Source organism: Artemia sp. Qi Xiang Cuo, chromosome 8 (assembly GCF_049724085.1).
Source record: "Artemia sp. Qi Xiang Cuo chromosome 8, ASM4972408v1, whole genome shotgun sequence".
Lineage (NCBI taxonomy): Eukaryota > Metazoa > Arthropoda > Branchiopoda > Anostraca > Artemiidae > Artemia > Artemia sp. Qi Xiang Cuo.
Window position 1 is genome coordinate 35,996,996 of NC_142801.1, and position 26,270 is coordinate 36,023,265.

A 26,270-nucleotide genomic window follows, 5' to 3' on the forward strand; every position below is an offset into this window, starting at 1 on the left:
GTGGGTTCTTCTTCTTTTGTCATTATGAAAGACATATCGCCGAACCTTTGTTTCTTTTAATTGTTCAGGTTCTGGGACAAAAAACTTCATTTTCTTCCGAAGATTTATGTAGTCCAGGATTTTGATTTTCAAAGGTATGGCAGGCATTGGTGACCACCTTTGTTTCTTTTAATTGTTCAGGTGGCGGGGACAAAAACTTCTTCTTTTGCCTTGGCTTGTCTTTTGTCATTATGAAAGTCATATCGCCGAACCGTTGTTTCTTTTAATTGTCCAGGTGGTGGCACAAAAACTTCTCTTTCTTCCAACGATTTATCTAGTCCAGGTTTTTGACTTTCAAAGGTATGAAAGTCATTGACGGCCACCTTTGTTTCTTTTAATTGTTCAGGTGGTGATACAAAAACTTCTTCTTTTACCTTGGCTTGTCTTTTGTCATTATGAAATACATATCGCCGAACCTTTGTTTCTTTTAATTGTTCAGGTGGTGGGACAAAACCTCTTTTTCTTCCAACAATTTATCTACTCCAAGTTTTTGATTTTCAAAGATACGGTAGGCATTGATGACCTTATCCATGTCAAAATCCAAAACCCAATTATCCTCGCTATCATCTGCAATTTGTTTGGTTCCTTTTACCTCGGCTTATCATTCGTCATTATGAAATACTTATCGCCGAACCTTCGTCTTTTTTTAACAAAGGTATGGTAGGCATTAATGACCTTATCCATGTTAAAATCCCAAACCCGATCATCATCGCTATCATATTCAGTTTTGACACGTTTTGATTCTCGCTGCCCAGGTTGATTTTCATTAACTCGCTCACATATTCGGTGTCGCATGTCTTCTAATCGCGTGGTTTTCCTCTTCATTTCGCTTAACCGAGCAAAGATGGGTACCCTGGAAGTTTAACTATAAAAAAGCAATTTCTTAATTCCAACTTTTTTTTTCATTTTCTAGCCTCGTTGAAGGAAATAATTCTTCTCAGTATTGTTTTTCCATTTCTTTTCATTTTCAGATGCTCTCTTGCTTTCAATTTCCTACACATTTTTCTAGTGTTATTTTTGCTGATTACTTTGGAATGTTTAAATGGTCTTCCTTGAGGCTTGATCTTTTGCTAGAAATATTTTAAAGCAATTAAAAAAAAAATAAAATAAAAAGAACTGGTTTCTCAGTTGTTTACTTTCTGTTCTCTATCTCATGTTTCAACTTGGCTATTTGGGCGAGGGGGATTCTTCTCTTTCAATTTCTTTCTTAAAGCTACTGATTTAGGTTAGTAAATTTTGCTTTTCTCATAAAAAATATATTGGAGACTTTTTTTTGTTTACACTTTCTAGCACTTCTCTAGGGGTGTATTCCCGAAGTAATTGTCACAAATTTCGAATAAAATCCCTAAAAGAAATCCGGAAGACTTGTAAAAATCTCCAAATCCTTAAATGAAAAAGTTCACCCCTAGAACGACTAAAGCATCTTATCTTAAAGGGGGAATTCATAAAGTGTAAGCACTGACTGAGACCAGTTTCGCGGAAAAACTTGGCGTTTCGCTCACCTACTTGAAATGGTCCGATCCTACTCCGACCAATAGGAGCGATACAGGAATTTCAAATGTGTTACTTCCGGAATGCAGTGAAACCGCCTCGAATTGACCTCCCTTGTCATTTTATGAAATGTATTTGCAAATACAACCATGAAGATTTGTGGAAGTTCTTTGAAGAGGTTCTTTGTTCGGTTTATTAAACGAAATTTGCATATTAATTTTCCTTTTTTTGGCTAATTGGCTTTCTCGAAATTTTGTTCTGACGTAACTTACGAATTAACTTATGCAACGAATTTCTATATTCGTATGTTTTTATTACGTATATTAGGGAGTTCGCTCCCTAGCCAATACCTCGAAATTTAAGCTAAAGTTTGAATTTTGCTCGAATCACAAACCCCTGACACACAAAGGCCGTTTAATTAGAATAGATAGCTCTTTTGAAAGTACTAAAAAAAAAACTTTAGCGTAAAGAGCGAGGTATTGACTAGGAAGCGAACCCACTCATATAAAAATAATTTCTGTTCGTTTTAAGTTTTAATGTTGCTCCTTACTTTCAATTTAAAAAACCTTGTTTTTTTATTTAATTTCTGATCGTTTTTTAAATAATGCTGGGAATAAAAAAGGGGATTATTTGTCCCTTGGGGTATAAATAATCCCCAAAGGAAATATCCTCCATGGAAAGATCCTCCCCCGTAACCCCTACTCCGACCCCCCCCCCTCATGAAAAAAATCCTCCTGAGAATGCCAGTATACTTCCCAATAACCAATACAATATGTAAACAATGGGCAAAGTTTATAATTTGCAGCCCTTCTCCCGGGAACTGTGGGGGATTAAGTCATCCTCAAAGACATATTAGTTAGATTTTTGACTATGTTGAACAAAATGGCTATTTCAAAATTTTGATTGGGTGACTTTGAGAAAAAAATGAGCGTGGGAGGGGGCCAAGTTGCCCTCCAATGCTTTTTGTCACTTAAAAAGGGCACTAGAACTTTTAATTTCCGTTCGAATGAGCCCTCTCAAGATATTCTAGGACTACTGGATGGATACGATCACCCCTGGAAAAAAAAAACAAATAAGCACGCATCCGTGATCTTTCTTCTGGCAAAAAATATAAAATTCCACATTTTTGCAGATAGGAGCTTGAATCCTCTGTAGTTGGATTCTCTGATACGCTGAATCTGATGGTGTGATTTTCATTAAAGTTCTATGACTTTTAGAGGCTGTTTCCCCCTTTTTTTCAAAAATAAGGCAAATTTTCTCAGGCACATAACTTTTGATAGGTAGAACTAAACTTGATGAAACTTATTTATTTGAAATCAGCATTAAAATCGGATTCTTTTGATGTATCAATTGGTATCAAAATTCCGTGTTTTAGAGTTTCGGTTACTATTGAGCCGGGTCGCTCCTTACTACAGTTCGTCACCACGAACTTTTCGATAAATTAAGTAAGTAAAGTGCTCATACTCTCATGTCCATAACTAAAAGGGTATCTTACTTTTTTTGAAAAAATATGGCTTCTGTTTAGTTTACAGTGCATAATAAAATCTTTAGTCGATTTTGGGATAGGGCTACATAAATGTTTTTACTTGTCACGGCTAGTCTTCCTTAGTTTTTTTAAAGTGTATTTTCATCTCGCACATTTTTTAAAATGAGTTTGAGAATATAAAAAAAGATCTTCTAGTGGTTGTTTGCCCACTACTGGCGTTTTGTATAGGTGTATTTACTTGACTGAAGGTAGGGTCAAATGGCGTGACAGTGTATTTCAACGGTTACTAAATGCAATGTTGTTCACTATGTGCTAATATTGACGCCGTATTGAAACATATGTCAGTTTTTACTGGTCCCTCCCCCGTCTTAAACCATAGTGTTGCTTTGGGGAAATCTTCAGCGTTTCATTTTCATTTTTCTCTAAAATTGGGTGGCATGAGAATATGTTGCTTTGTTTTGGGTGCGATAGTTCAAACAATTTCATTCACGCCAGGCAGTTGAAATTTCCGATTTCTCTCTTGCTTAGAGGAAAAGAGATGATCGTGATGGGAGTCTTAAATAGCAAACTATTCTGATTCCGAGAATTTTTGTTTCAGGAACAAGATTCTTTTTTATTCAAATGTTTCCAAGTCTTCAAATGGTTTTGTGTCATTTACATTTATGCCTCGTTAAGCTTATTTAATCGAGGACATTCTGGATTAAGCTTTTTATGTTTAATAATATAGTTTTAATGTAGATAAACATCATGCTTTCCTTTTACAAAAAAAAACTAACTAAAAATGTATTTAGTGACGATTATTTTTCCGGAAGAGTCTTCGGGAGGGATTGAATTTCAGTGGGGAAGATTCGTCTGATTCTAAAAATTAAAGAAATTATCTTTCAAATTTGACCACCCATAGTTTTTTTGTAACATAGTTGTTTGTAGTATTTTTTTGTTTAATGTTGGTGTTTCTTAGATACTTTCCCAATTAACCCCCCCCCCCCCCTTCAGAATCAAAATTGTGGGCGATAGTGAGCGAAAAATGTAGCAAAAGTGCATTTTATTCTTCCAAAGCTCTGGAATTTCTGAGCAGCGCTTTATAAGCTAAATCGTATTGCACTTAAAATCGTATTGCACTAAAAAAAGAATATTTTTCCAAAAAGGAAGGCTTTCAAAGAAGAGTAATGACCTTAAACCAAAGACGAGCACAAATATAGTCATATATTAATTCAAGCTTTAAACGAACAGAATTTTTTGGAAGTAATAAATGAGAGACAATACTAACAGAAATTGCATTGAATAATCGATTCGATCTTAGAGTCAACAGAACCTACCACAAAATAGAGTAGGGCTAACGGCTCATCTAAAGGCCAGAACGTAATTTGCGCGATACGCGAAATATATTTTAAACGTTTTCTCTCTTGTATAACGTTGATAAATCAATATTTGCTGAAAGGGTTAGAATTAAATGTCACTATATATTGAACAACCAGTCAAATTCATTATTTCTTTTCATTAATTTTGGTTATTATGGTGATTTTCTTTATTTTTCTGTTGTTGCTCATGAAGTTTTGACATACATAAACCATTCTGTCACCACCTCAAACTACATGTTGTTTCCAATGGAATGTCAATGACATTCAAGGAAGCCATTTAGATATTCTGAGAGGTAGGGAAGAAAATAAGTAGTATCACTCTTATTTATAAACCTTGATTAGCCTTGAGAGACTGTTTTTTGTTTTGTTGTGTTGCTGTTTATGTTATGACAAATCAAAGCAAAGCTGAAATAATAATTATTTTTAGCAATGGGCCTTTAGAAGAGATTGTGTCCTTTAGAAAGCTAAAGAGGCATTGGCCCTGCTCCTCTTTGGCATAATTTATGTTCCTTTTAAGCTTGAAATGATTATTCATTGTAAATTCGGTTCGCTTTGGCCTTATCTGTTCATTTATCGTAATTTCTGTATTTTTGAGTTGGAATTATCATATGACAATATTTCTGCTCATCTTTGGCTTAAATGTAGCTTTTTACTCTTCTTTGAGAAACTTCTTTCTCGTGTTGTTTTTATTATTTAGACTCAGTTCGCATTTAATTGACTTTGTTTCTTTTTTATAGGTTGATAAGAGGAATATCTTTAACTTTTTATTGATTTTTCTACTTAAGAATTAAGAATTGGTTTTCTGTTTATTGTTTGGGCCAGTTTTTAAAATAGTTTCTCTACGGAGTTTTGAATAGATCGGGAAGAGGAATGTTATTTTAATAAATTGAAGATCTGCATAATTTTTGTCCTTCTGTAACACTGAAGCCATCTTGACCCCCATCCTGTTACAACCTTGAATATAGAGGATTATTGTTCGACGATTTTTTGAATAGGTATTTTATTGTAGTGTGTTTTGTTAAGGACAAAAACTTTTGCCCTTATAAGCTACCCTTTGTCCCCTCAAGTCAAGTTCCAAAATTTACTTGACCCTGCTCCCCCGCTCAGTATTTACTCAAAGTTTCTATGTGATCCCTTAAACCGTTCATTTTCGTCCCGAGATATTGCAGATATGGTATTTTGATAACCTGGTTGCATATATTATGTCAATTTAGCCCCATCTTTTCCCAAACCATAATTCAGCGTCCGCCTGCCCCTTCCCTCAATATTCCCCGAAAGTTTTACCTTAATACCCTTCGCCGTTTCTGAAATATTTCAAGTATACCATTTTGACAACCTGTATGCAAATAGCTTCTTTTAATTTAATTCAACATCCCTCCCAAGATTCTCTCAAAGTTTCCACTTAATAGCCTTAGCCATTTATGAGATATTGCAGACGTGCCATTTTGTAGACCTGGATACACCTAGTGTCTTTTGATTCAGCTCAACATCCCCCTCTTCATTCCTTGAAAGTTTCAACTTAATGCCCTTAGCCATTTCTGAGATATTTCAGATGATCCATTTTGACAACCTGGATGCACACATTGTCTGTGGCTTTATTTAGTTCAACATCCCCCCTCAACATTCTCTTTAAGTTTCAACGTGATGTCCTTACCTATTCCTGAGTTCTTGGAAGATTATCTATTTTGAAAACATGGGTTCATATAGTGTTTTTTGACGTAGTTCAACATCCCCCTTAACATTTTCTGAAAGTTCCAAATTAATACTCTCAGCCCCTCCTAAGATATTGTGGATACGCCAGTTTGACTACATGGATGCGCATAGTATCTTAGCAATCGGTTCTGTGCCAGTGTTGCCAATATTGCGATAAACTGTACCAATATTTTCCAAATTGTACCACTAGAGGTAATTTGGCAGATTCTTAGAAGCGGGTTAAATATTTACCGCTCGCATCTCTTCGCGACGCTGCAACATGACCTAAGGTAAGGAAAACCCTGTTTTGCTATTGGAGTCTCAATTGGTCACTTTATTGTGTTCCCACGTGATAGCAGCACCAAACTCAGTCAAAATCTTAATGTTCCATAGTTCCCAGCTATTCAGTCATATGTCCCTCTCTCCAACTCTGATTTTCAACAAGGTTTAACGAGGGTAATCAGATTTTTGGTCCCCGATGTGGCATTTTAGATCTCCGGAATGTCGCTTTGCTGTAAAATGTACGCTAAAACCTGTCTCATCTTGCCAAAAGATCAATTTGTTCAAGACTTAAATAATGGTCACAAAATTCTAAGGTTTATCAAAATTTATCTGCCTTACTGACTGAAACTACTTACTACAAGCAATTGCCACCATTGATTCTCAGAAAGTATACTAGAAACTGCACCAACAAAGATACATTTTTTCAAGGATTTCTTCAAGCTCCATTTCGTTATATTCATTTTAATTTTTCTGACCGATCTTTTATTCTTTTTTCGAGATTTTTGCATACTTTGCTGTTTTAATTATGTTGCTAAAAATTTTTAACAAACATTGGAAGCGAAAATGAAATTTAGCTTTTATTATACCCAGCAATTGACAGCACCTGCAATAAAAATTTTATAAACATAACGATATTTTATACATTTCATTTCAAACGAATTAATTTTATACATTTCGTTACCATAAGTGATAGCTGCCCGATAAAAATAACAAAATAATTTCAGAATGTGTAGCTCAGAAAGCACAAAAGATATCTTGCACATTATAGATCACAAGAAAACACACAATTGAGCTATATACTGTAAGTCTTAGATTATTTAATTTGCAAACTTGAATAAAAACTTTTTCCAGGAACAGACGACAAACCCTATCTTGCTTAACAACAAAAAGATCAGTTTTCCATTTGTCATTGACCGGGTATATAGAACTGCAACCTATTGGCAATCCAAATTAATGAACTATTAGTATAATCAATTAAGGAACTAATTATAAATATTTTTCTTTAATTCCTAAATTATGCAAAAAACAAACTTTTGACCATCTCCGCTTTGAACTCCGTCTCAATTTTTTTATTTTTAAACATTGCACTATTTTCTCACATGTAATTTTTCAGTTGCTGAATATACGATACTTTCACTTCATGCAAACAATATAGCTTAAAATAGTATAAATATATAACAAAGCTTAGTAAAATGTATAAATTTATAAAATAGTTGCATTGCTTGATCAGACATAAGGTACTTGAATTTACTCGCGGTGGGCCGAAATTTCAGGGTGTAGGGGGATCCATCAAAGGGAAGAATAATACTATTTTCTGGAAATGTTGTAACAAAAAGGAGATCAAGGGATCACCCACTCTGTACCACCTGGTGTAGCCTATATCTTCGAGCATCGCTTGATTACCACACGGTTTTGACTTCCACCACGCCATGTAGTAGATCCCATCACGCTGTTAAACGGAGGTCCCCTCAAACGGATTTGGGTGGCCCAAACCCCTCTACGCCCATGCACATTCTACGATACCTCTCAAAATATACTATCGGAGTTCTATACATGCATTAAAAACAGCATATAACGTGAGACTTTTCTATGTAAGCTTGAATTTGTCATTTTCTTAGCCTCTCTCTTATAAATATCGAACCACTACATAATAAAATTAGATAGCCCTTTCCTAACTTTATTAAAACATTCACTTCATTAAGATGAACTAGAAAAAAAGACTATACTGACGACTGACCTTGACTTTCATGAAGAGGCTAGCTAAGTTAAAAACAAGAGAATATTCTTTGATATTTTGTGCGGTAAATCTGTGTATAATTTGATTTAAAGTATACTCGAAAGATTTCAAGAATAGACTTTGAGATGAGGACAGGAAGATGGAAATGCAACACTTCGTCAAGGTGACAGCAATCAAATATCAAACAATTCGTGGTAACGATCTGTAAATAAGGAGCGACGCTGCTCAATACTAACTGAAACTCTAAAAAATCGGAATTTTGATACCAATAAATACACTAAAAGAATCAAACTTTAATGGTGCTTCCAAAAATCTATATTTCATCAAGTTTAGTCCTACTTATCAGAAGTTGTGTGCCTGAGAATATTTGGCCGATTTTCGAAAAAAGGTCTATTGATACCAATAGATACATCAAAAGAATCAGATTTCAATGCTGATTTCAAATATATAACTTTCATCAAGTTTAGTGCTACCCATCAAAAGTTACGCGCCTGAGAAAAATTGGCTGATTTTCAAAAATAGGAAAGACCCCCTAAATGTTATAGAACCTTAATTAAAATTACAACATAATTTTAAGAGTATCGTATAACCCTAATGTAGAGGTTTAAAGCACCTATCTAAAAAAATGTGGAATTTTCCATTTTTTGCCAGAGTAAAGAACATGGTTGGGTTTTTAGTTTTGTTTTTGTTTTTTTTTCTTTTTTTTTTTTCTCAGGGGTGATCGTATCAACCTAGTTGTCCTAGAATATCGTGGGAGGGCTCATTGGAACGGAAATTAAAAGTTCTAGTGCCCTTTTTAAGTGACCAAAAAAATGGAGGGCAACTAGGCCCCCTCCCATGCTCATTTTTTCCCAAAGTCACCCGATCAAAATTTTGAGATAGCCATTTTGTTCAGCATGGTCGAAAATATTATAACTATGTCTTTAGGATGACTTAACCCCTTGAAGCCCCCAGGAGGAGGGCTGAAAGTTATGAACTTTACCCAATGTTAACATATAGTATTGGTCATGGGGACCCGCCTCAATGGTAACCGAAACAGTAGATATCGGTACTTTTATACAACTAGATACATCAAAGGAATTGAATTTTGATTCTGATATCAAATATATAAGTTTCAGCAAGTTTAATCTTACCCATCAAAAGTTACACCCCTGAGAAAATTTGTCTGATTTTCGAAAAAAGGGGAAAGACCCCTTAACAGTTATAGAAACTTAATGAAAATAACACCATCATATTCCGCGCATCAGCGAACCCTACTGTAGAGGTTTCAAGCTCCTATCTACAAAAATGTGAAATTTTGCATTTTTTGCCAGAAGAAAGATCACGAGTGCGTGTTTATTTTTATCTTTTTTTCCCAGGGTTGATCGTATCGACCCAGTCGTCCTAGAATATCGTGGGAGGGCTCATTGGAATGGAAATTAAAAGTTCTAGTGCCATTTTTAAGTGACCAAAAAAAAATGGAGGGCAACTAGGCCCCCTCTCACGCTCATTGTTTTCCCAAAGTCACCTGATCAAAATTTTGAGATAGCCATTCTGTTCAGCATGTTCGAAAATATTATAACTATGTCTTTTAGGATGACTTAATCCTCCTAAGTTCCCGGGGGGAGGGCTGAAAGTTATGAACTTTACCCAATGTTAACATATAGTATTGGTTATTGGGAAGTATACAGTACAGACGTTTTCAGGGAAGATTTTTCCTGGTAGTGAGGGGGGGGAGGGGGGTCGGGCCGGGACGTACGCAGGGAGGGGGCCTCCGGGCCCGGGCCCCCCCGAAATCTCATGATTTTTTTCATTTTCCCATAATTTTCTGATTTTTCTCACAGAATAATGGGTTTGCAGGATTTGCCCCCCCCCCCCGAAACAAATTGCCCCCCCCCCCGAAACAAATTCCTGCGTACATGCCTGGGGTCGGGGGTTATGTAGGAGGATCTTTCCATGGGGGAAGGGATATTGCTATGAAGGGGACGCCGGACTTCCCAGCATTATTTAAAAAAAGATCAGAAATTAAATATAAAAAAAGAAGTTTTTCAACTGCAACAGCAGCAACATCAAAACTTTAAACGAACAGAAAATATTACATATATGATTGGGTTCACCCCCTAGTCAATACCTCACTCTTTAAGCCAGATATTAGTACTTTAGATTTAGTACTTTCATAAGAGCTATTTATTATAATTACAGTCCTTTGTGATTAAGCATTCATTTTAAAATAATTGAAAAAAAATTTGAACTTTAGCTTAAAGACCGATGTATTGATTAGGGGGCAAACCTCCTAATATATGTACTGAATACCCATGTATATAGAAGTTCGTTACCTAAGTTAATTCGTAAGTTACGTATATTTATTACTAATAGAAACGTTCGTAAATAAAATTAAACAAGTTTCGAGAAAGCAATTTAACCATATAAAAGTAAATTAATATGAAAGTTTAGTTTTAATTATTCATGTACTGTGAGCCAAGATCAAAACCAGCATTCATTCAAAAATGTTCAAAAATTAAATAAAAAACAAGTTTTTTTAACTGAAATTAAGGAGCGACATTAAAACTTAAAACGAACAGAAATCAGTCCGTATATGAAAAGGGACGTCTCCTCCTCAACGGCTCGCTCTTTACGCTAAAGTTTGACTTTCTCGCAACTCTATTTTTTTAAACAATAAAAACTTTAGCGTAAAGAGCAAGGCGTTGAGGAGGGGACAGCCCCTTTCATATACGGAGTAATTTCTGTTCATTTTAAGTTTTAAAGTCGCTCCTTACTTTCAGTTAAAAAAACTTGTTTTTTTATTTAATCTTCTCATAGAGACAACAATTGGTCAACGTGTCACAAAGCTTAAAATTTTTTTTTTTCGCCCAAATGAAGTAACTGGAGGGAAATTTTGAGAAAAATAAAGCGAATCCAGGTGTCATAGATGCAAATGAGCAAATAAGAAAAGTGTCCACAATGCACCAAAAAGTTAGATTTTTACCAGGAAATATTAAAGTGTATCATTTTGTACCAGGACCTCTGAATTGTAATAAAAACGGGACAATTTTACTGCGTTGGCAACGCTATTCTGCGCTGCCTATGAAAGGAAAATAATGCTAACAAGCGAGGGATTTTCCATAGAAAAGGGGTCACTAATAACACAGCCGTAATGACACAAAGTACAGAGAGGAAAGGAGAGAGAGAGAGAGAGAGGGGGGGGGGGAAAGTGATAAGACAAGCGAGTGGATAGAGAAAATAAAAAGGACGACAGAGGATAAGAAAAGAAGGGAGAGTATATAGAGAAATAAAAAGAATAGACAGCGAGGCAGGAGAGTAGAAAAGCAATGTGAGACTCAATTAATGGCAGCAGTTGATTAGTTCTCTCTATTTCAGGCTAAAAATAACGGACTACGCCGTCGTATTGCTTGCTCACGTGGTCAAAAAAAGAACGGCGAAGATTTTCTTGGGTTTGAAGATTCAAGTTCAGACAGTGATAGAAGCTCTGATGTAGAACAAGGATTATCTAGTCCTGATGATGTTGTAAGTGAGCCTGCATATAATTTTAAATAAAAGAAGTAAATTATTTTGTTCAATAACGAATTACCTCGACCCATAATGTTAGAGCTATCCACCTTGGTTCATATGTTTCCCTTTTCGCCTAAGCAATAACTTTGTTTAAAGGGGAAAGATTCGTTATTTTTAAATAAATTTTTCAATAAGTTTTTTCCATCAAAATAAAGAGCAGAAATTAGTAAATGTAAGATATCAAACCTAAAATGAAGAGAAATTTTAAGTAATCATGAAGGCAAGCTCAAAGGGAACACAAATTACCCCAGTTATGGATGGGTCCCTCGTCAAACTTCTTAAAAGCTAGGTTGTCATTTGTTATTTACGGAATATAAAATAGATTAATTAACATGACAATTTTGTTTAATTAATTATTTTCTCCATACCTTTGAAAGGAATAGATTTAGAAGGAAGAGTGACGAAAATATGATCCTTCTAGAACAGTACAGCTAAACGCATTGTCACAAATGTTTTATATCGAGAAATTCAACTACAAATAAGTCCGATTTTGCCTACCCTCAAGCCCTTAAAAGGCTAGAGTTTGTAAAGGCTGTTTGTGCTTTGTTGAAAGTAAAATGAGCACGAAATAGCGGAAATTGAAGTTGGAAATCGAACAAATTGAAATCGATGTTTGAAGCTAGGTTCGGAATAGCTAAATAGCTGGAAACGGGGCTTTGGGCCCCCATTTTTGGCCAACTACTTCTTTTAATCTTTTTTTATTTTTCGTGCAATTGGCCCTTGGATTTAAGACATAAGTTTCAAGCTGATTAAAAAAAAAAAAAAAACGAAAAAAAGGGGTTGCTCCTTTATTTGGTGCCCGTGTCTCTAACCAAGTTTTTTGTACATTAGTTTCCCGTTGGCTTTGGGGCTTGGGGGTATAAGTTTCATGCCACTCAAGGAAACTAAGAGTTTTTTGGCCCTTTGTTTGTGAACCAAAATTTTCTTTCTTTCTTCATTTTGTGCATTGTTTCTCCTTTGCCCAAGGACTTACCGATACGAGTTTCAAGCCGATTGAAAAATAACCCATTTTACGATCCATTTTTTAGATTGTCCGTACCCTTAATCCACTATTGTTGTACCTTAATTCTCTTTGCCCAGGGACATACGGTTGTAAGTCTTAAGCCGTTCAGAATAAATAAAATGAGTTGCTACGTAGATAATTTCGGAGACCACACTGCCTTTCCATGACGATAAAATAAAAGTTCAAAATAGGGATAAATCCTTTTTAATAGACAGTGTATAATAAATTTCGCAAAAAAATACCAGATATTTCGGTCACATATACAGTGACCGTCATCAGTAGTTTTACTACTGATGACGGTCACTGTATATGTGACCGAAATATCTGGTATTTTTTGTGAAATTTATTATACACTGTCTATTAAAAAGGATTTTATCCCTATTTTAAACTTTTATTTTATGAGTTGCTACTTTTCGAATAAACCTTTTTTTCGCTCGTGCGTCGTTGTTCATTGGCCCAAGGACTTAGGATTTAACTTGCAAGCAGGTCAGGAAAAATAAATCTTGTTCGGGCCTTATTTTTGAAGGAGACCGCGTCACCAGCCTATTTTTTTGCATTTTAGGATCTACTTAGAGTATGTGTCAAAGTTTCTAACTGATTCGAGACGAAAAGTTTGTTGGGACTTTTTGGGCCCCTTGAGATTCTCTTGGCCTAGGAAACGGTCTTCGAAGGTTCCAAGCCGATGGATAGACAAGATCCTACACGCAGGTCTTTTTTTATGCAAATAAATATTATCTGTGAATAATTGCGTAAATTGAGTATTTTTTGACAATTGCATAATTTAGGCCCCTTCTCCCTGGCACTACGTGGATCTTCTCCTCCGTGGTGGCATAACCGTTGGATCATTTGACTATTCTAAGTAAAATAAGTATTCAAGTTCATCTAAAATTATATTATTGGCAGTTTTTCCAATGGATTGGGGTCGCAAGAACTTACAGATATAAGTTTCAAGTCAGAGAAGTTTTTGACCCTTTTCGGTTCGGGCTGCATTTAAGGCGGGCTGCGCCCCCAAAACCTTTTTTTGTACATAGGGATCTCCTTGGACCAAAGACTTAAACCCAAGTATCAAACTTATCAGAGACGAAATGTTTTTTGGCCGTTGTGGTCCCATGCCTCTGAGGGGGTAATGGGGATTCCTAGGGGTAGAAAACGGAATCGAAGGGGGCTGATTGTCCTTCGATCACTTTTGGTCCTTGAAGAAGATACTAAAACTATTAATTCTCAGTGGAATGAGTTCTATCACATGTTTCAACGACCATCACTTCTCAATTAAGTTTAGGGAAAAAAGTTATATATGGACGACATTTCAATCTTTACTAAGTCAACAGTAGTGAATTGACTCTGATGAGCACCTTTATTAGAAATTTTCTGCAATATTGCTTCTAAAGCCTAAGGGATGTATCTATTGAGGGTTTTGTGATTTAAAAGGTAGTAAAACTGGATCCTATAATGTCCCCTCCGTCATTATAAGTTTTTTTCTTTGTCTCTGAACAATTTACACTAGTTCAAAGCTTAAAATGGGTCAGAGTTAAAAGCATCTCAGCCCAAATGCTTGTATACCCAGGACTGATAAAAAAGAGAGGGATGGATAGAATGCTCACTAGTATGAGACTAATAAAAAATAAACTTTCACATGACGGAAGTTTTTCCAAAAAAAAAGTAAAGGCTATTTTAAACTTAAGATCATCAGATACAAATACCTGTTAAAACTCAAACTAAAAAACTACCAGAAATTAATATTAAAGAATAAATGAAACCCATAACGAACAGAAACTAAATAAACAATCATAGCAAACAAACATACAACAGGTAATAATCAAAATAAATAAATAAATAAATCTTAAAACGAGTAATGCTTAAATAGAATATGCAAATCAAGCTTAAGACGAAAAAAAGATCTTTTGCTATTGAAGTATAAATGAAACCCAAAACGAACAGAAATTAACTAAACAATCAATGCAAACAAACATACAATAGATACTAATGTAAATGAATAAATAAATCTTAAAACGAGTGAAAATTAAATCGAATATGCAAATCAAGCTTGAAAAGAACAAAAATTACTACAAACAAGAGTTTGGATATCGCCTCCTTCTCCCACTGTAAAAGTCTAAAGCCTACTGCGTCATTGGCTCTTTACTGAAAACAAATTGTATTACAAATATTTTTCTTTTGTGTTAAATATAGAAAATAAACATTGGAATTACAATAAAATTTCTAACTAATGAGCTTTCAGATGATAGCACTATTATATGCCATGTATGCCGATCAGGTAATTATCTCTTTCTAAAAGTGTAGAAATCTCATAAAATTGTTCCCTTTACCAAATTTACAACCTTAACGATTGCTGTCTAATTAGCACTTTAATGTAGACGAATTATGTTAAAATTGTTTTCTTTTCCAGCAATGAAAATGAAAATAAAATTACAGTGAAATAAAATCTTGAACTGATGGATCTTTAAACAATTAATATCATCATATATCAAATATTCAGTTTGATTTTATTTATACTTTCCAAGGCTGTTCAAGACACATATAGTTTTCAGTAAAGTGCCATGATGCAGTAGGTTTTAGACCTTTACAGTGAGAGAAGGAGGCGATACCCAAACTCTTGTTTGTAGTGATTTTGTTCGTTTCAAGCTTGATTTGCATATTCAATTTGAGTTTCACTCGTTTTAAAGTTTATTTATTTATTTACATTAGTATGTAATGTATGTTTGTTTGCATTGATTCTTTATTTAATTTCTGTTCGTGTTTGGTTTCAATTATGCTTAAATAGCAAAATATTGTTTTCGTTTTAAGCTTGATTTGCATATTCAATTTGAGCATTACTCGCTTTAAGATTTATTTATTTATTTATATCATTACCTGTTGTATGTTTTTTTTTTACTATGATTGTTTATTTAATTTCTGTTCCTTTTGGGTTTCACTTATTCTTTAATAGTAATTTCTGGTCGTTTTGAGTTTGAATTTTAACAGGTATTTATATACGCTTATCTTAAGTTTAAAATGACCTTTACTTTTCTTTGAAAAACTTCTTTTTGGGAAAGTTTTTTTTTAATTAATGTTCGTCTTTGATTGCAAAAAGTTTCAAGTTTTTAAAAATACCTTATTTTAAAATCGAACTTTTTTTTCAAAATCAAATGTTCATCAAGGTAACAATATCAAAGTGACAAAATGAGTTTGTGTCCACCTCGGAGTTTTTATTATCTGATGTTTGAAATATTTTTAACAAAATGGCTATATCAAAATGTTTATCGGATGGGTTTGGGAAAAAAAGACGTGGGGGGGGGGGGGCTAATTGCCCTTTGATCTCTTTTTACTCTTTAAAAGGGCTAGAACTTTCCATTTTCAATCAAATAAGCCCTCTCTGAAGTTTATACGAGCATCCCTTCTATAAGAACCCTATATGCACCCATGGCATAACTTACAACGCCTATCTTCGGGCCCTGGGGGGTTGTGTCGACCCTAGAGTTTTAATATCTGATGTTTGAAACTATTTTTAACAAAATGGTCGCCTCAACATTTTTATCGAATGGGTTTGGGGAATAAAAGGCGTGGAGGGGGGAGGGGCTAGTTGTCCTCCGATCTCTTTTGACTCTGAGAAATCGAACTACAACTTTTAATTTAAATTCAAATGAGCCCTCTCTGAAGTTTATACGAGTATCCCTCTCATAAGAACCATATAGGGCCCCAGGACAAAACTTACAACGCCGGCCCTCTGGGCCCTGGGGGGCTGTGTCGACACCGAAGTTTTTGTTATCTGACCTTTGAACTGTTTTAAAAAAATGGCTATCTCAAGATTTGTATCGGCTGGGTTTGTGGAAAAAAGGGCGTGGGGGTGGAGCTAGTTGCCCTCCGATCCCTTTTGATCCTAGAACCTTAGAACTAGAACTTTCAATTTCCATTCAAATGAGCCCTCTCTGAAGTTTATACGAGCATCCCTTCCATAAGAACCAAATATGCCACCAGGGCATAACTTGCAGAGCCTGCCCCCGGGCCCTGGAGGGTTGTGTTGACACTGGAGTTTTTTTCATCTGACCTTTGAAATATTTTTAACAAAATGGCTTTATCAAAATTTTTATTGGATGCATTTGGGGGAAAAGAGGCGTGGGGGATAGTTGCCCTCTGGTCTCTGTTGACTAGAACTTTCAATTTCCAATCAAATGATCCCTCTCTAAATTTTATACGAGCATCCCTTGCATAACAGCTATATATGCCCTGCCGGGCATAACTTACAACGCCTACTCTGGGCTAGGGCGTGGAAAGGGGGGAGGGGGGGGGGGTAGTTGCCCCTCTCTCTGATCTCTTTTGACTCTTAAAAAGTGAATGAGAACTTTCAATTTCCAATCAAATGAGCCCTCTCATTTGATTGGAAATTATCTCAGCTCGTATAAACCTCTCAGTTTATATGAGCATCACTTCAATAAGTAGTATGTATATGACCGTAGCAAAGTTCACAAAGCCTGCCTTCGGATACTGGGGGGTTGCGGTAGTCCAGAAACGTTTCTTATCTAACCTTTGACCTATTTTTAACAAGATGGTCGCCTCAAAATTTTTATTAAATTGGTTCGGAGAAAAAAGGGTGTAAGGGACCTAGTTGCCCTCGGACATCTTTTGACTCTTAAAAAATGGACTAGAAGTTTCAATTTCCAATTAAATGAGCCCTCTGAAGTTTATACGAGCATCCCTTTCATAAGAACCATATACGCCCCCAGGACAACACTTACAGCGCCTACCCCTCGGGCCCTGTTGGGTTGTGTCGACACCGACAATTTTGTCATCTAATTTTTCAACAATTTAAAAAAAAATGGCTATCTCAAAATTTGTAGCGGATGGGTTTGAGGAAAAAAGGGCGCGGAGGGGGGGGGGGGGCTAGTTTCCCTCGGATCTTTTTTTACTCTTAAACAGTGAACTCGAACTTTCAATTTCCAATTAAATAAGCCCTCTCTGAAGTTTGTACGAGCATCCCTTTCATAAGAACCACATATGCCCCAGGGCATAATTTACAACGCCTGCCCCCTGGCCCTGGGGGGTTGTGTCAACACCTGAGTTTTGTTATCTGACTTTCGAACAATTTTTAACAAAATGGCTATCTCAAAATCTTTATCGGATGCATTTAGGGAAAAGGGGGCGGGGGGGGGGGGGCTAGTTGTCTTCCAATCTCTTTTTACTCTCAAAAACTGAACTAGAACATTCAATTTCCAATTAAATGAGCCATCTCTGAAGATTTTACGATTATCCCTTCCATAAGAACCACATATTTCTCCAGGGTATGACTTACAACGCCTGCCCTTGGGCCCTGGGGGGCTGTGTCGACCCCGGAATTGTCGTTATATGGTCTTTGAACTATTTTTTAAAAAAGTGGCCATCTCAAAGTTCTAACCGGATGAGTTTGAGGAAAAAGGGCCTGAAGGGGGGGGGGGGGGGTCTGCCCTTCGATCTCTTTTGACTCTTAAAAAGCGAACTAGAACTATCAATTTCCTGACAAATGAGCCCTCTCTAAAGTTCAAACGATCATTCTTTCCAAAATAACCAATATTCCCCCAGGACATAGCTTACAACGTCTGCCCCCGGGCACGGGGGCGATGTGTAGACACCGGAGTTTTGTTATATGATCTTTGAATCATTTTTAACAAAATGACTATCTCAAAGCTTTTATCGGATGCATTTGGGAAAAAAGGGCGTGAGGGCTGGTTACCCTTCAATGTCTTTTGACTCTTAAAAAGCGAACTAGAACTTTAAATTTCCAATTAAATCAGCCCTCTTTGAAGTTTTTACGAGCATTCCTTCCATAAGAACCATATATGTCCCAAGGGACATAACTTACAACGCCTGCCCACGGGCCCTTGGGGGTTGTGTTGACACCGGAGTTTTTGTTTTATGATCTATGAAATATTTTTAACAAAATGGCTATCTCAAAATTTTTATCGGATGCATTTGAGAAAAAACGGTGTGGGGAGATAGGGCTACTTTCCCTCCGATCACTTTTGACTGTTAAAAAGGGCACTAGAACTCTCTATTTCCAATCGAATGAGCACGCTTTGAAGTTTATCCGATGATCCCTTCCATATGAAGTGCCTCTGGGGAAAAATAAAGTAATAATAAAACATTAGAGCCGTATGGCCTTTACTATAAGCAACGCAATAGCGTTGCCTCTGATTGGTAAAATGGTAGGAGCCTGATGAACATAGATGTTGGCTTTCTAGAAATGAAGTAAGGTAAATATTTGTAAGAATATATTACACATTTGAAATAGTTTAAGGAGAATAACACTAAAAAACAACGTTTTGTTTCGCAAATAGAGGGAAGGTTTTCTACTTTACCGGTTGCACCTGTATTCTAAGTAGTAAATTATCTCACTCCTTTGTTTTATTAGCATGTAAACCTGTCGTTTAGAGGAAACATTAGACCTTACCTCTAAGGCAAATGATTACTTTAAAATTTGCTTGCTAATTTCTAGCTTTTTTCTTCTTTTTTCTAGCGGCGAACCTTTTGCTATTTAGGTTGGCTAAAACTTTCAAACGAGATACATGAAAGCTATTTATTGTTTCTTATTTATTTAGGAGCCGCTGCTCGTTGATGACTCATCAAGCTTTATATTTGTTGAGCGTTTATTAGATGGGCTATCAAATTGGTTAGACAGGCTATTTGAAGGCACAACTCATCGATACCACGTCAACTACTGGCCAGAATTTGGTAACAAGTAGCTTATATTTTATCGAATCTTCGGAACTACTACTTCATTCGGCCATGTGGAAAATTCTACCTAAAGGCTTTCCTACTTAAAACCAAGAAAGACAATGAAAACTAGTATAATTTGTGTTTTCTTCATGTTGTCAGTTGTTTGAATTCTGTATTTTAAAATTTAAAACCGTATCTTTGTAAATATTAGGGCTTGAGCGGGATCCTGTTTCAGCATGAATAAGTGAGGGACATCTCTACCCTTGTTGCCTAAAACTGGCCCTGATGTTGTTAAAACAAGTTTTGTCCTTGGCGTTTTTTTTTTGGGGGGGGGGGTTTGTGTCAAGGATTGTTCTTTTTGTGAACGTTTTTTTGGAAAATCAAGAACAATCATGTCCTCTTGTAACACACAATAACTAATATAATAAAATTTCAGCACATAAAAGTTCAGAGACAAATTGGCTCTTTTTATCAATCTATTCTGTATATACATTTCCATTACCTTCCATGTTCCTTCAGTTTTATGTTTCTGTTTTTTCCTGTTGCTACTAGTGCCGTTTTTTTCCTAGTCAATTTCTAGTCTATATGATCTCAGCTATTTTTTCTGTTGTTGTTAAAATAAATCGAATTTAACTTTAATTGTGCAGGTACCTAACCACGTATTTATTTTTATTATAAGCTGCATTCCACTGCTATGGGAGTTCGGTAGCTTTTTGAACTTTTATGTTGACGTCGTTATTTTTTGAAACCCTATGTAAATAACAGGCGTATAAAATATACCAGGAACTATTTGACACTTTCCGAAAGTAAGATGAAAATTATTTCATACGCCACCACGCTTTTCATTTTATTACTGTTTTTGTCACGCTGAAGGGATGCTTCGTAGCTTCGGGAAAAGCAACAATAATAGACCAATGATCTTCACGCACTCTTTTTCATAGTCTTCACGACACTCTTTTTCATAATTCTGTTTCTCTGAATGATTTGAAGATTGGTGAGTTTAATGAGTTGAAGTGCTACTGTTTTTGAAGTGAGAGTCTTGATTTTAAGCTTTAGGGGGTTTAGATTGAAGCAGTGTATTCTATATACTTTTTGCAATATAGAGATAGGTTGGTAGGTCTTTAAAGATAGGTTGAAAAGAAAAGCACATAGCCAACCCTTAACCGTACTTCCGACAATATCTTACAACAGACAAAATTAAAGACGTTGCAATGCAGCTCCTTTAAAATCCTTTTCTATCCTGAAACCTATTAAAAGTAATATCAGTGCATGCGTATTAGACATTTGAAAGCTGATACACTCATAAACTTTTAAGTTCAATTCAAATGAATTTACTGAAAATAAATGTGCATTGTAAGTTTAATATACATATGCTGATATTTATTCCTTAAAATCTTAATTAATTTTTGATTTCTTAAAGTTATAAAAGTGAAAACATTTAGAAGAATTTTTTTCAGTAAAGTACAAATTACATTCTGACTTTTAGAAAGCATGGTGTTTAGAACCCTACTCACATTAATTTCTGCTCGTTTCGAGTTTGACTCAGTTATTTATGTTAATATCTGTTTGTTTTGGGTTTTATTTATTTGTTGATAATGATTTGTGGTAGTTGTATGCTTGGTAGATTATTTGATTCTGTTTTTGTTCATTTTTGGTTTAATGGAGTTCTTTACTTTTTGAAAAAAAAACCTATTTTGTGGAAAAAACCTATATGTTATAAAACCTATTTTTATAAAAACCTATATGTGGAAAAAGTTTTTTTTTTAATTAATTTCTGTTCGTTTTATATTGACATGGTCTTTTTCAGGGAAAAAGACTGAGCCTCTTCTGAAGTTAAACAACCATCCCTTCTATAAAAACCTTAAATACCCCCTGGGCATAACTTACAACCCTTGCCCCTAGTCTCTGTGGTTTGCTTCAACCCCAAAAGCCTTGTTTTATGATATTTAGACTATTTTGAATAGAATGGCTATCTCAAAATGTCTATTTGATGCATTTTGGGACAATACGACGTGTGTCTGGGGGGGGGGGGAGGGTAATAGCTGCCCCGATCACGTTGACTCTTAAATAGAGCACTAGAGCGTCTGATTACCAATTTAATGAACCCCCTTTGAAGTTTATATGACAATGCTTTCTATAAAAACCTTACATGTGCCCAGGGCATAACTTACAACCCTTGCCCTGAGGGCTGTGAGAATTTTTATGCTCAAAAACATAACTTCCAGACCTTTCTGATACGCTGAACAACATAGCTATCTCAAAGTTTTGATTGTAAGTGTTTGGGCAAATGATGGGCATGGGGGGCAATTGCCCTCTGATCACTTTAGACTAATAAAAGAGGCACTAGTCCTCTCAATTCCCAATCGAATGAGCCCTTTTTGAAGCTTCTACGACAAACATTTCTATAAAAACCTTATATGCCCCTAGGGCATACCTTAGAAACCTTTTCCTGAGCCCTATGGGGGGGGGGGGGCGTGTCATCCTCAAAGACAAAATTTCCAGACCTTTCAACTACGCTGAACAAAATGGACATATTAAAATGTTGATAGGAAATGTTTGGTAAATGATGGGCATTGGGCGGGGGTGATTCTCCCTCCTATTACTTTTGACTATTAAAAAGGACAATAACCCTCTCAATTCCAAATCCAATGACCTCTTTTTGAAGTTTTTACGATAACGCTTTCTATAAAAATATTATATGCCCCCAGGGCATAACATAGCCATGAGGGCTGTGGTTGGGGCTGTCATACTCAAAAACATAATTTCCGGACTCTTCAACTGCGTTCAACAAAATGGCTATATCAAAATGTTGATCGGAAGTGTTTGTGGAAACATGGGCGTGGGGGGGGGGGCCTTTGCCCTCCAATCGCTGTTGAATAGTAATAATGGCACCAGCTCTTTCAATTCCAAACTAAATGAGCCCTTTTTGAAGTTTCTACAACATTGCTTTCTATAAAAAAAAAAAAAACTTATATGGCCCCAGGGTATAACTTACAACCTTTGCTCTCGGGGCTGTGGGGGGTTTGTCATCCTCAAAGACATAGTTTCTGGACCTTTGAATTACTGTGAAAAAAATGGTTATCTCAAAATTTTGATTGAATGTGTTCAGGAAAATAGTGGGCGTGAGAGGGGGTTAGTTACCCTCCAGTAACTTTCAATTATCAAAAAAGCCCTTTCAATTTCCAATCAAATGAGCCCTTTTTGAAGTTCTTCAACACTTTCTGTAAAAAACCATATACGCCCCAAGGGCTTAACTTACAACCCTTGTCCTGAGGGTTGTGGGGGGAGGGAAGGGTGTTGTTATCCTCAAAGACCTAATTTTCAGAACTTTAAACTACGTTAAACAAAATGGTTATCTCAAAATTTTGATTGGATGTGTTTGGGGAAGTGGTGGGCGTGAGAGGGGGTTTTTTGCCCTTCAGTCATGTTCGACTATTAAAAAAAGCACTAGCTCTCTCAATTTCCTTTCGAATGAGCCCTTTTTAAGTTTCTGCAACACGAATCTCTGTAAAAAACTTACATGCCCTCAGGGCATAATTTACAGCCCTAAACCTGAGGGTTGTGGGGGGGGTGTCATCCGTAAAGACCTAATTTCTGTAACTCTCAACTACGTTAAAAAAGGCTATCTCAAAAGTTTGATTGGATGTGTTTGGGGAAATGGTGGGCGGGAGAGGGGGGGGGGGGGTTATTTGCTCTTCGATCACTTCCGACTATTAAAATGGGCACAAATCCTCTCAATTTCCAATTGAATAAGTCCATTTTGATGCTGCTGCGACAACGCTCCCTATACAAAAACTTTATACGCTCCCAGGGTACAACTTACAGTCCTCGTTCTCAGGGCTGAGGGGGGGGGGAGTAGCATCCTTAAAGACCTAATTTCCGGAACTTTCAACTGCATTGAACTAAATGGATATCTCAAAATTTTGATTGCATTAGTTTGGGAAAATGGTGGGCGTGAGAGGGGGGATAGTTGCCCTCCAATCACTTTCAACTATTAAAAAGGGCACTATCCCTTTCAGTTTCCAATCAAATGAGCCCTTTTTGAAGTTTCTACGACAACACTTTCTATAAGAACCTTATAGTACCCCAGGGCATTACTTACAACCCTTGAACCTGAGGGCTCTGAATATGAAACGAAGGAGGGGAGGGGGTAGAATTGAATTCATGTGCATATTGGTGTAATATATAAGATTAAATTCGTACTGCACAAAAGGAGAATGTTTGGGATGACCTCCATATAAAGTAGACTTCTCAAAGAAATCGTGGAATAACGTGGAAAAGTTGATGACCCTAATATTCATTTTTGATATTTTAGACCCCTGCCGATATTTGTAGGTATGCACTTTTTCAGGGATGATTATCATTCTCCACGCATTGCTTTGTATATATTAAAACTGAATGTAAAAAAGGGTCGTTCAAGAAATGGTAGTAGCCTTCCTCACATTTATGAGAGCCACTGTAGATAAATTTAACCAGTAGGGTCATAATCAATAATATTTGTCTACTACAGTCTCGGCGCCTATAAAAAGCTCCTCCCGTTTAATCTCCCATCAACTATCCAATGTATATTTGTCAGTCACTGAATAATGGTGCGAATCTGTATTATTGATAATTGCGAAAGCAGAAAGAAATGTCTTGAGCCGGCGAAGTGTTTCGCTACTGTCCCATCTCACAGGTATAAAATAACTGAGTGGCCTATCCAGGATTTCTGAAAGGGGGATTTGGATTAGATTTTAGCAAATACGAAAATTTTTAGTGCTAACTTTAAATCAACACTGCAATAAAGAAATAGTCGGAATTTCATAAATAGTGGGAGAGGGATCCACGAAGTGATGGGACTATTTGAAATTTGTCACAAAATGTTATATCACAAAGGGGCAATCTAATAGTTTTAGTACAGATTATCTATTAAGTTTCACAATAATCTGTTGTTTAGATAGTAATATTGCGCCATGGAGCGTCAAAATTTTTTTCCTTCTTGGTAAGGAAAAATACTCCCTTGAATATTTCCTCTTTTATAATCTGTTTTGGGCCATAAAAATGTCCTTCAAAATTTGACGTAGGACCTTTGTTTTTCTTCAAATAACGGGTGGAATAGCCATACCCAATAAAATACTAAACGTCTGTTAAGAACTGTTTTTCGTGAAATTCTTAGTGAGTTTTCAGAAAATTGAAGGACATAAAAAGAATTGTATTTGCATTACAAGAAGAATATAAAGTAATGCTTGTTGTTATTACTGTTGTAAACATTCTGCCATGAACTTGCAAATTACGTAAAACTTCTCTTCGGAAAGCACTTTTTTATGAATCATTGAGTCAATCCTCACGATCCTTTTCATTGTCTTTCCAGTTTCGGGTTACGTTCAGGTTTGGTATAAAACTTGGAATGTTTCAGAATTGTGTTAACAGTATTTAAGATTATTTAATCATTCTAGTTACCAAGTTTTTGTTAGTTGCTAATCAATTTTTTTTTGGTCCAGGACCTATTTGGAGTCAGAGAGAGGGGGCATGGCCCCTCACTAGATCCATCAATGGCCTTACTTCTATGATTTGCTGTAGCTTAATTATCATACGCTTTTCTAGGATTTTCTTTTTTGAAGGAAGGGAGGGGGTTGAGTTTTTTCTTTTTTTTCTTTAATTTTTTACATTCAGTTCTCGTTTTAGCTGTCTTGGCATAATTAGCTTCGCTTTCTAAGAAAATTGTCCTCGTTTAGGCATTGTAACTTTACAATGCCCCTTTCTGCTTTTGAATATCTTTGGCTCATCCGCTTTTAGAGCTGGCACCGTTATTTGGCATTTCAAGGACTTACAACAATTCTCAGTTTTAAGGATTGGAATCCTCTTGGTTTCTCACAAGGTGAACACAAAGAATAAATTTCTGTTCATAATGCTATGAAAAATCCTCATGACCTCCGGAAAACGTTGTGCAATTGGCGCAACTTTTTTCTTAGTTATTGATAAATATAGTGTTTTTCAAAGAGTAGGGTTTTCTATTTGTCCAAAAGTCGGATTTTCGTGCGACAATGGATTTTCTTTTCAAAACCCTATCAAGAAATAGATGATAAAAAATAATCTTATCCCTATCAAGGAAAATAAACTAGCAAGTAATTATTTTAGTTTTAGTTATTTAAATATTTGATTTTCTCTTTTTTTGAGCAAAGAGGCAAAATTAAAAAAAAAAATAGTATTTGATTATCTCCTTTATGAGCTCCCCAGTACTACAAACAATAAAAATCGAACCAATATCAATAAACATGTGGAAAAAGGGAGTGACTAAATTTAATTTAGCTGCGAATCTGCATTCGTGCCGACCATATAATTTCCCTTTGAGAAAAAAAAAACTATGGAACTGAAATATCAATGCGAAGCGCCAAATTTCCTAATCAAATGTCATCATGTGTTGGCATTGTTCAAATAAAATTATTTTTACCTTGATTATCTTTATAATTTCATTATTTGTTTTTCTTTTCATTGTTAAACCAATTTTATCTTTACCTTTTGTATTATTACAGCCATACCAAATATTTTCATCTGCCACACGCGTGCCTACCCATGAAAAAATCTAACGTCGCTTATGTTTATTCTTATTTATATGTTCTCCGGAACAGTTGCATCTCGGTCCGACTTTGTTTAATGGTTGAAATAGCGAATGATTCTACTGTTTATATCTATCTACAGTGGATACAACAGTCTGAAGTAATAAACTGTAAGTAAAGAGCGAACTTGGTAACAGAAAGCAAAACTCTAGAAAACTAAGTATTTATTATAATGTACGTAACCAAAAAAAATTGTTAATGCTGATTCTTGTTATGCAAAATTTATTAATTTTTTAAGTTGTTCATCAAAGAATGCAAGCGCATGAAAGTTCGTATAACGTTACTAACAGAGGTTAGAGGGGTGCAATCTTGATGAAAATGATATATTAAATATCGAAATGTGTGAGAATCC

The 26,270-nt window shown here is 35.8% G+C and overlaps 1 protein-coding gene across 1 annotated transcript in view; it reads left to right on the forward strand.

The window, feature by feature from the left end:
• The window catches only part of l(3)80Fg (dnaJ homolog subfamily C member 16 l(3)80Fg), a 125,756-nt gene extending 105,253 nt beyond the window's left edge, over positions 1-20,503 (forward strand). Inside the window, exons 12-13 of the mRNA XM_089093398.1 lie at positions 11,444-11,590; positions 19,205-20,503. Of these exons, the coding sequence (XP_088949524.1) occupies positions 11,444-11,590; positions 19,205-19,348 (291 nt within the window). The 3' untranslated portion in view covers positions 19,349-20,503. The remainder of the gene's footprint in view (positions 1-11,443; positions 11,591-19,204) is intronic.
• Positions 20,504-26,270: the final 5,767 nt, after the last annotated feature.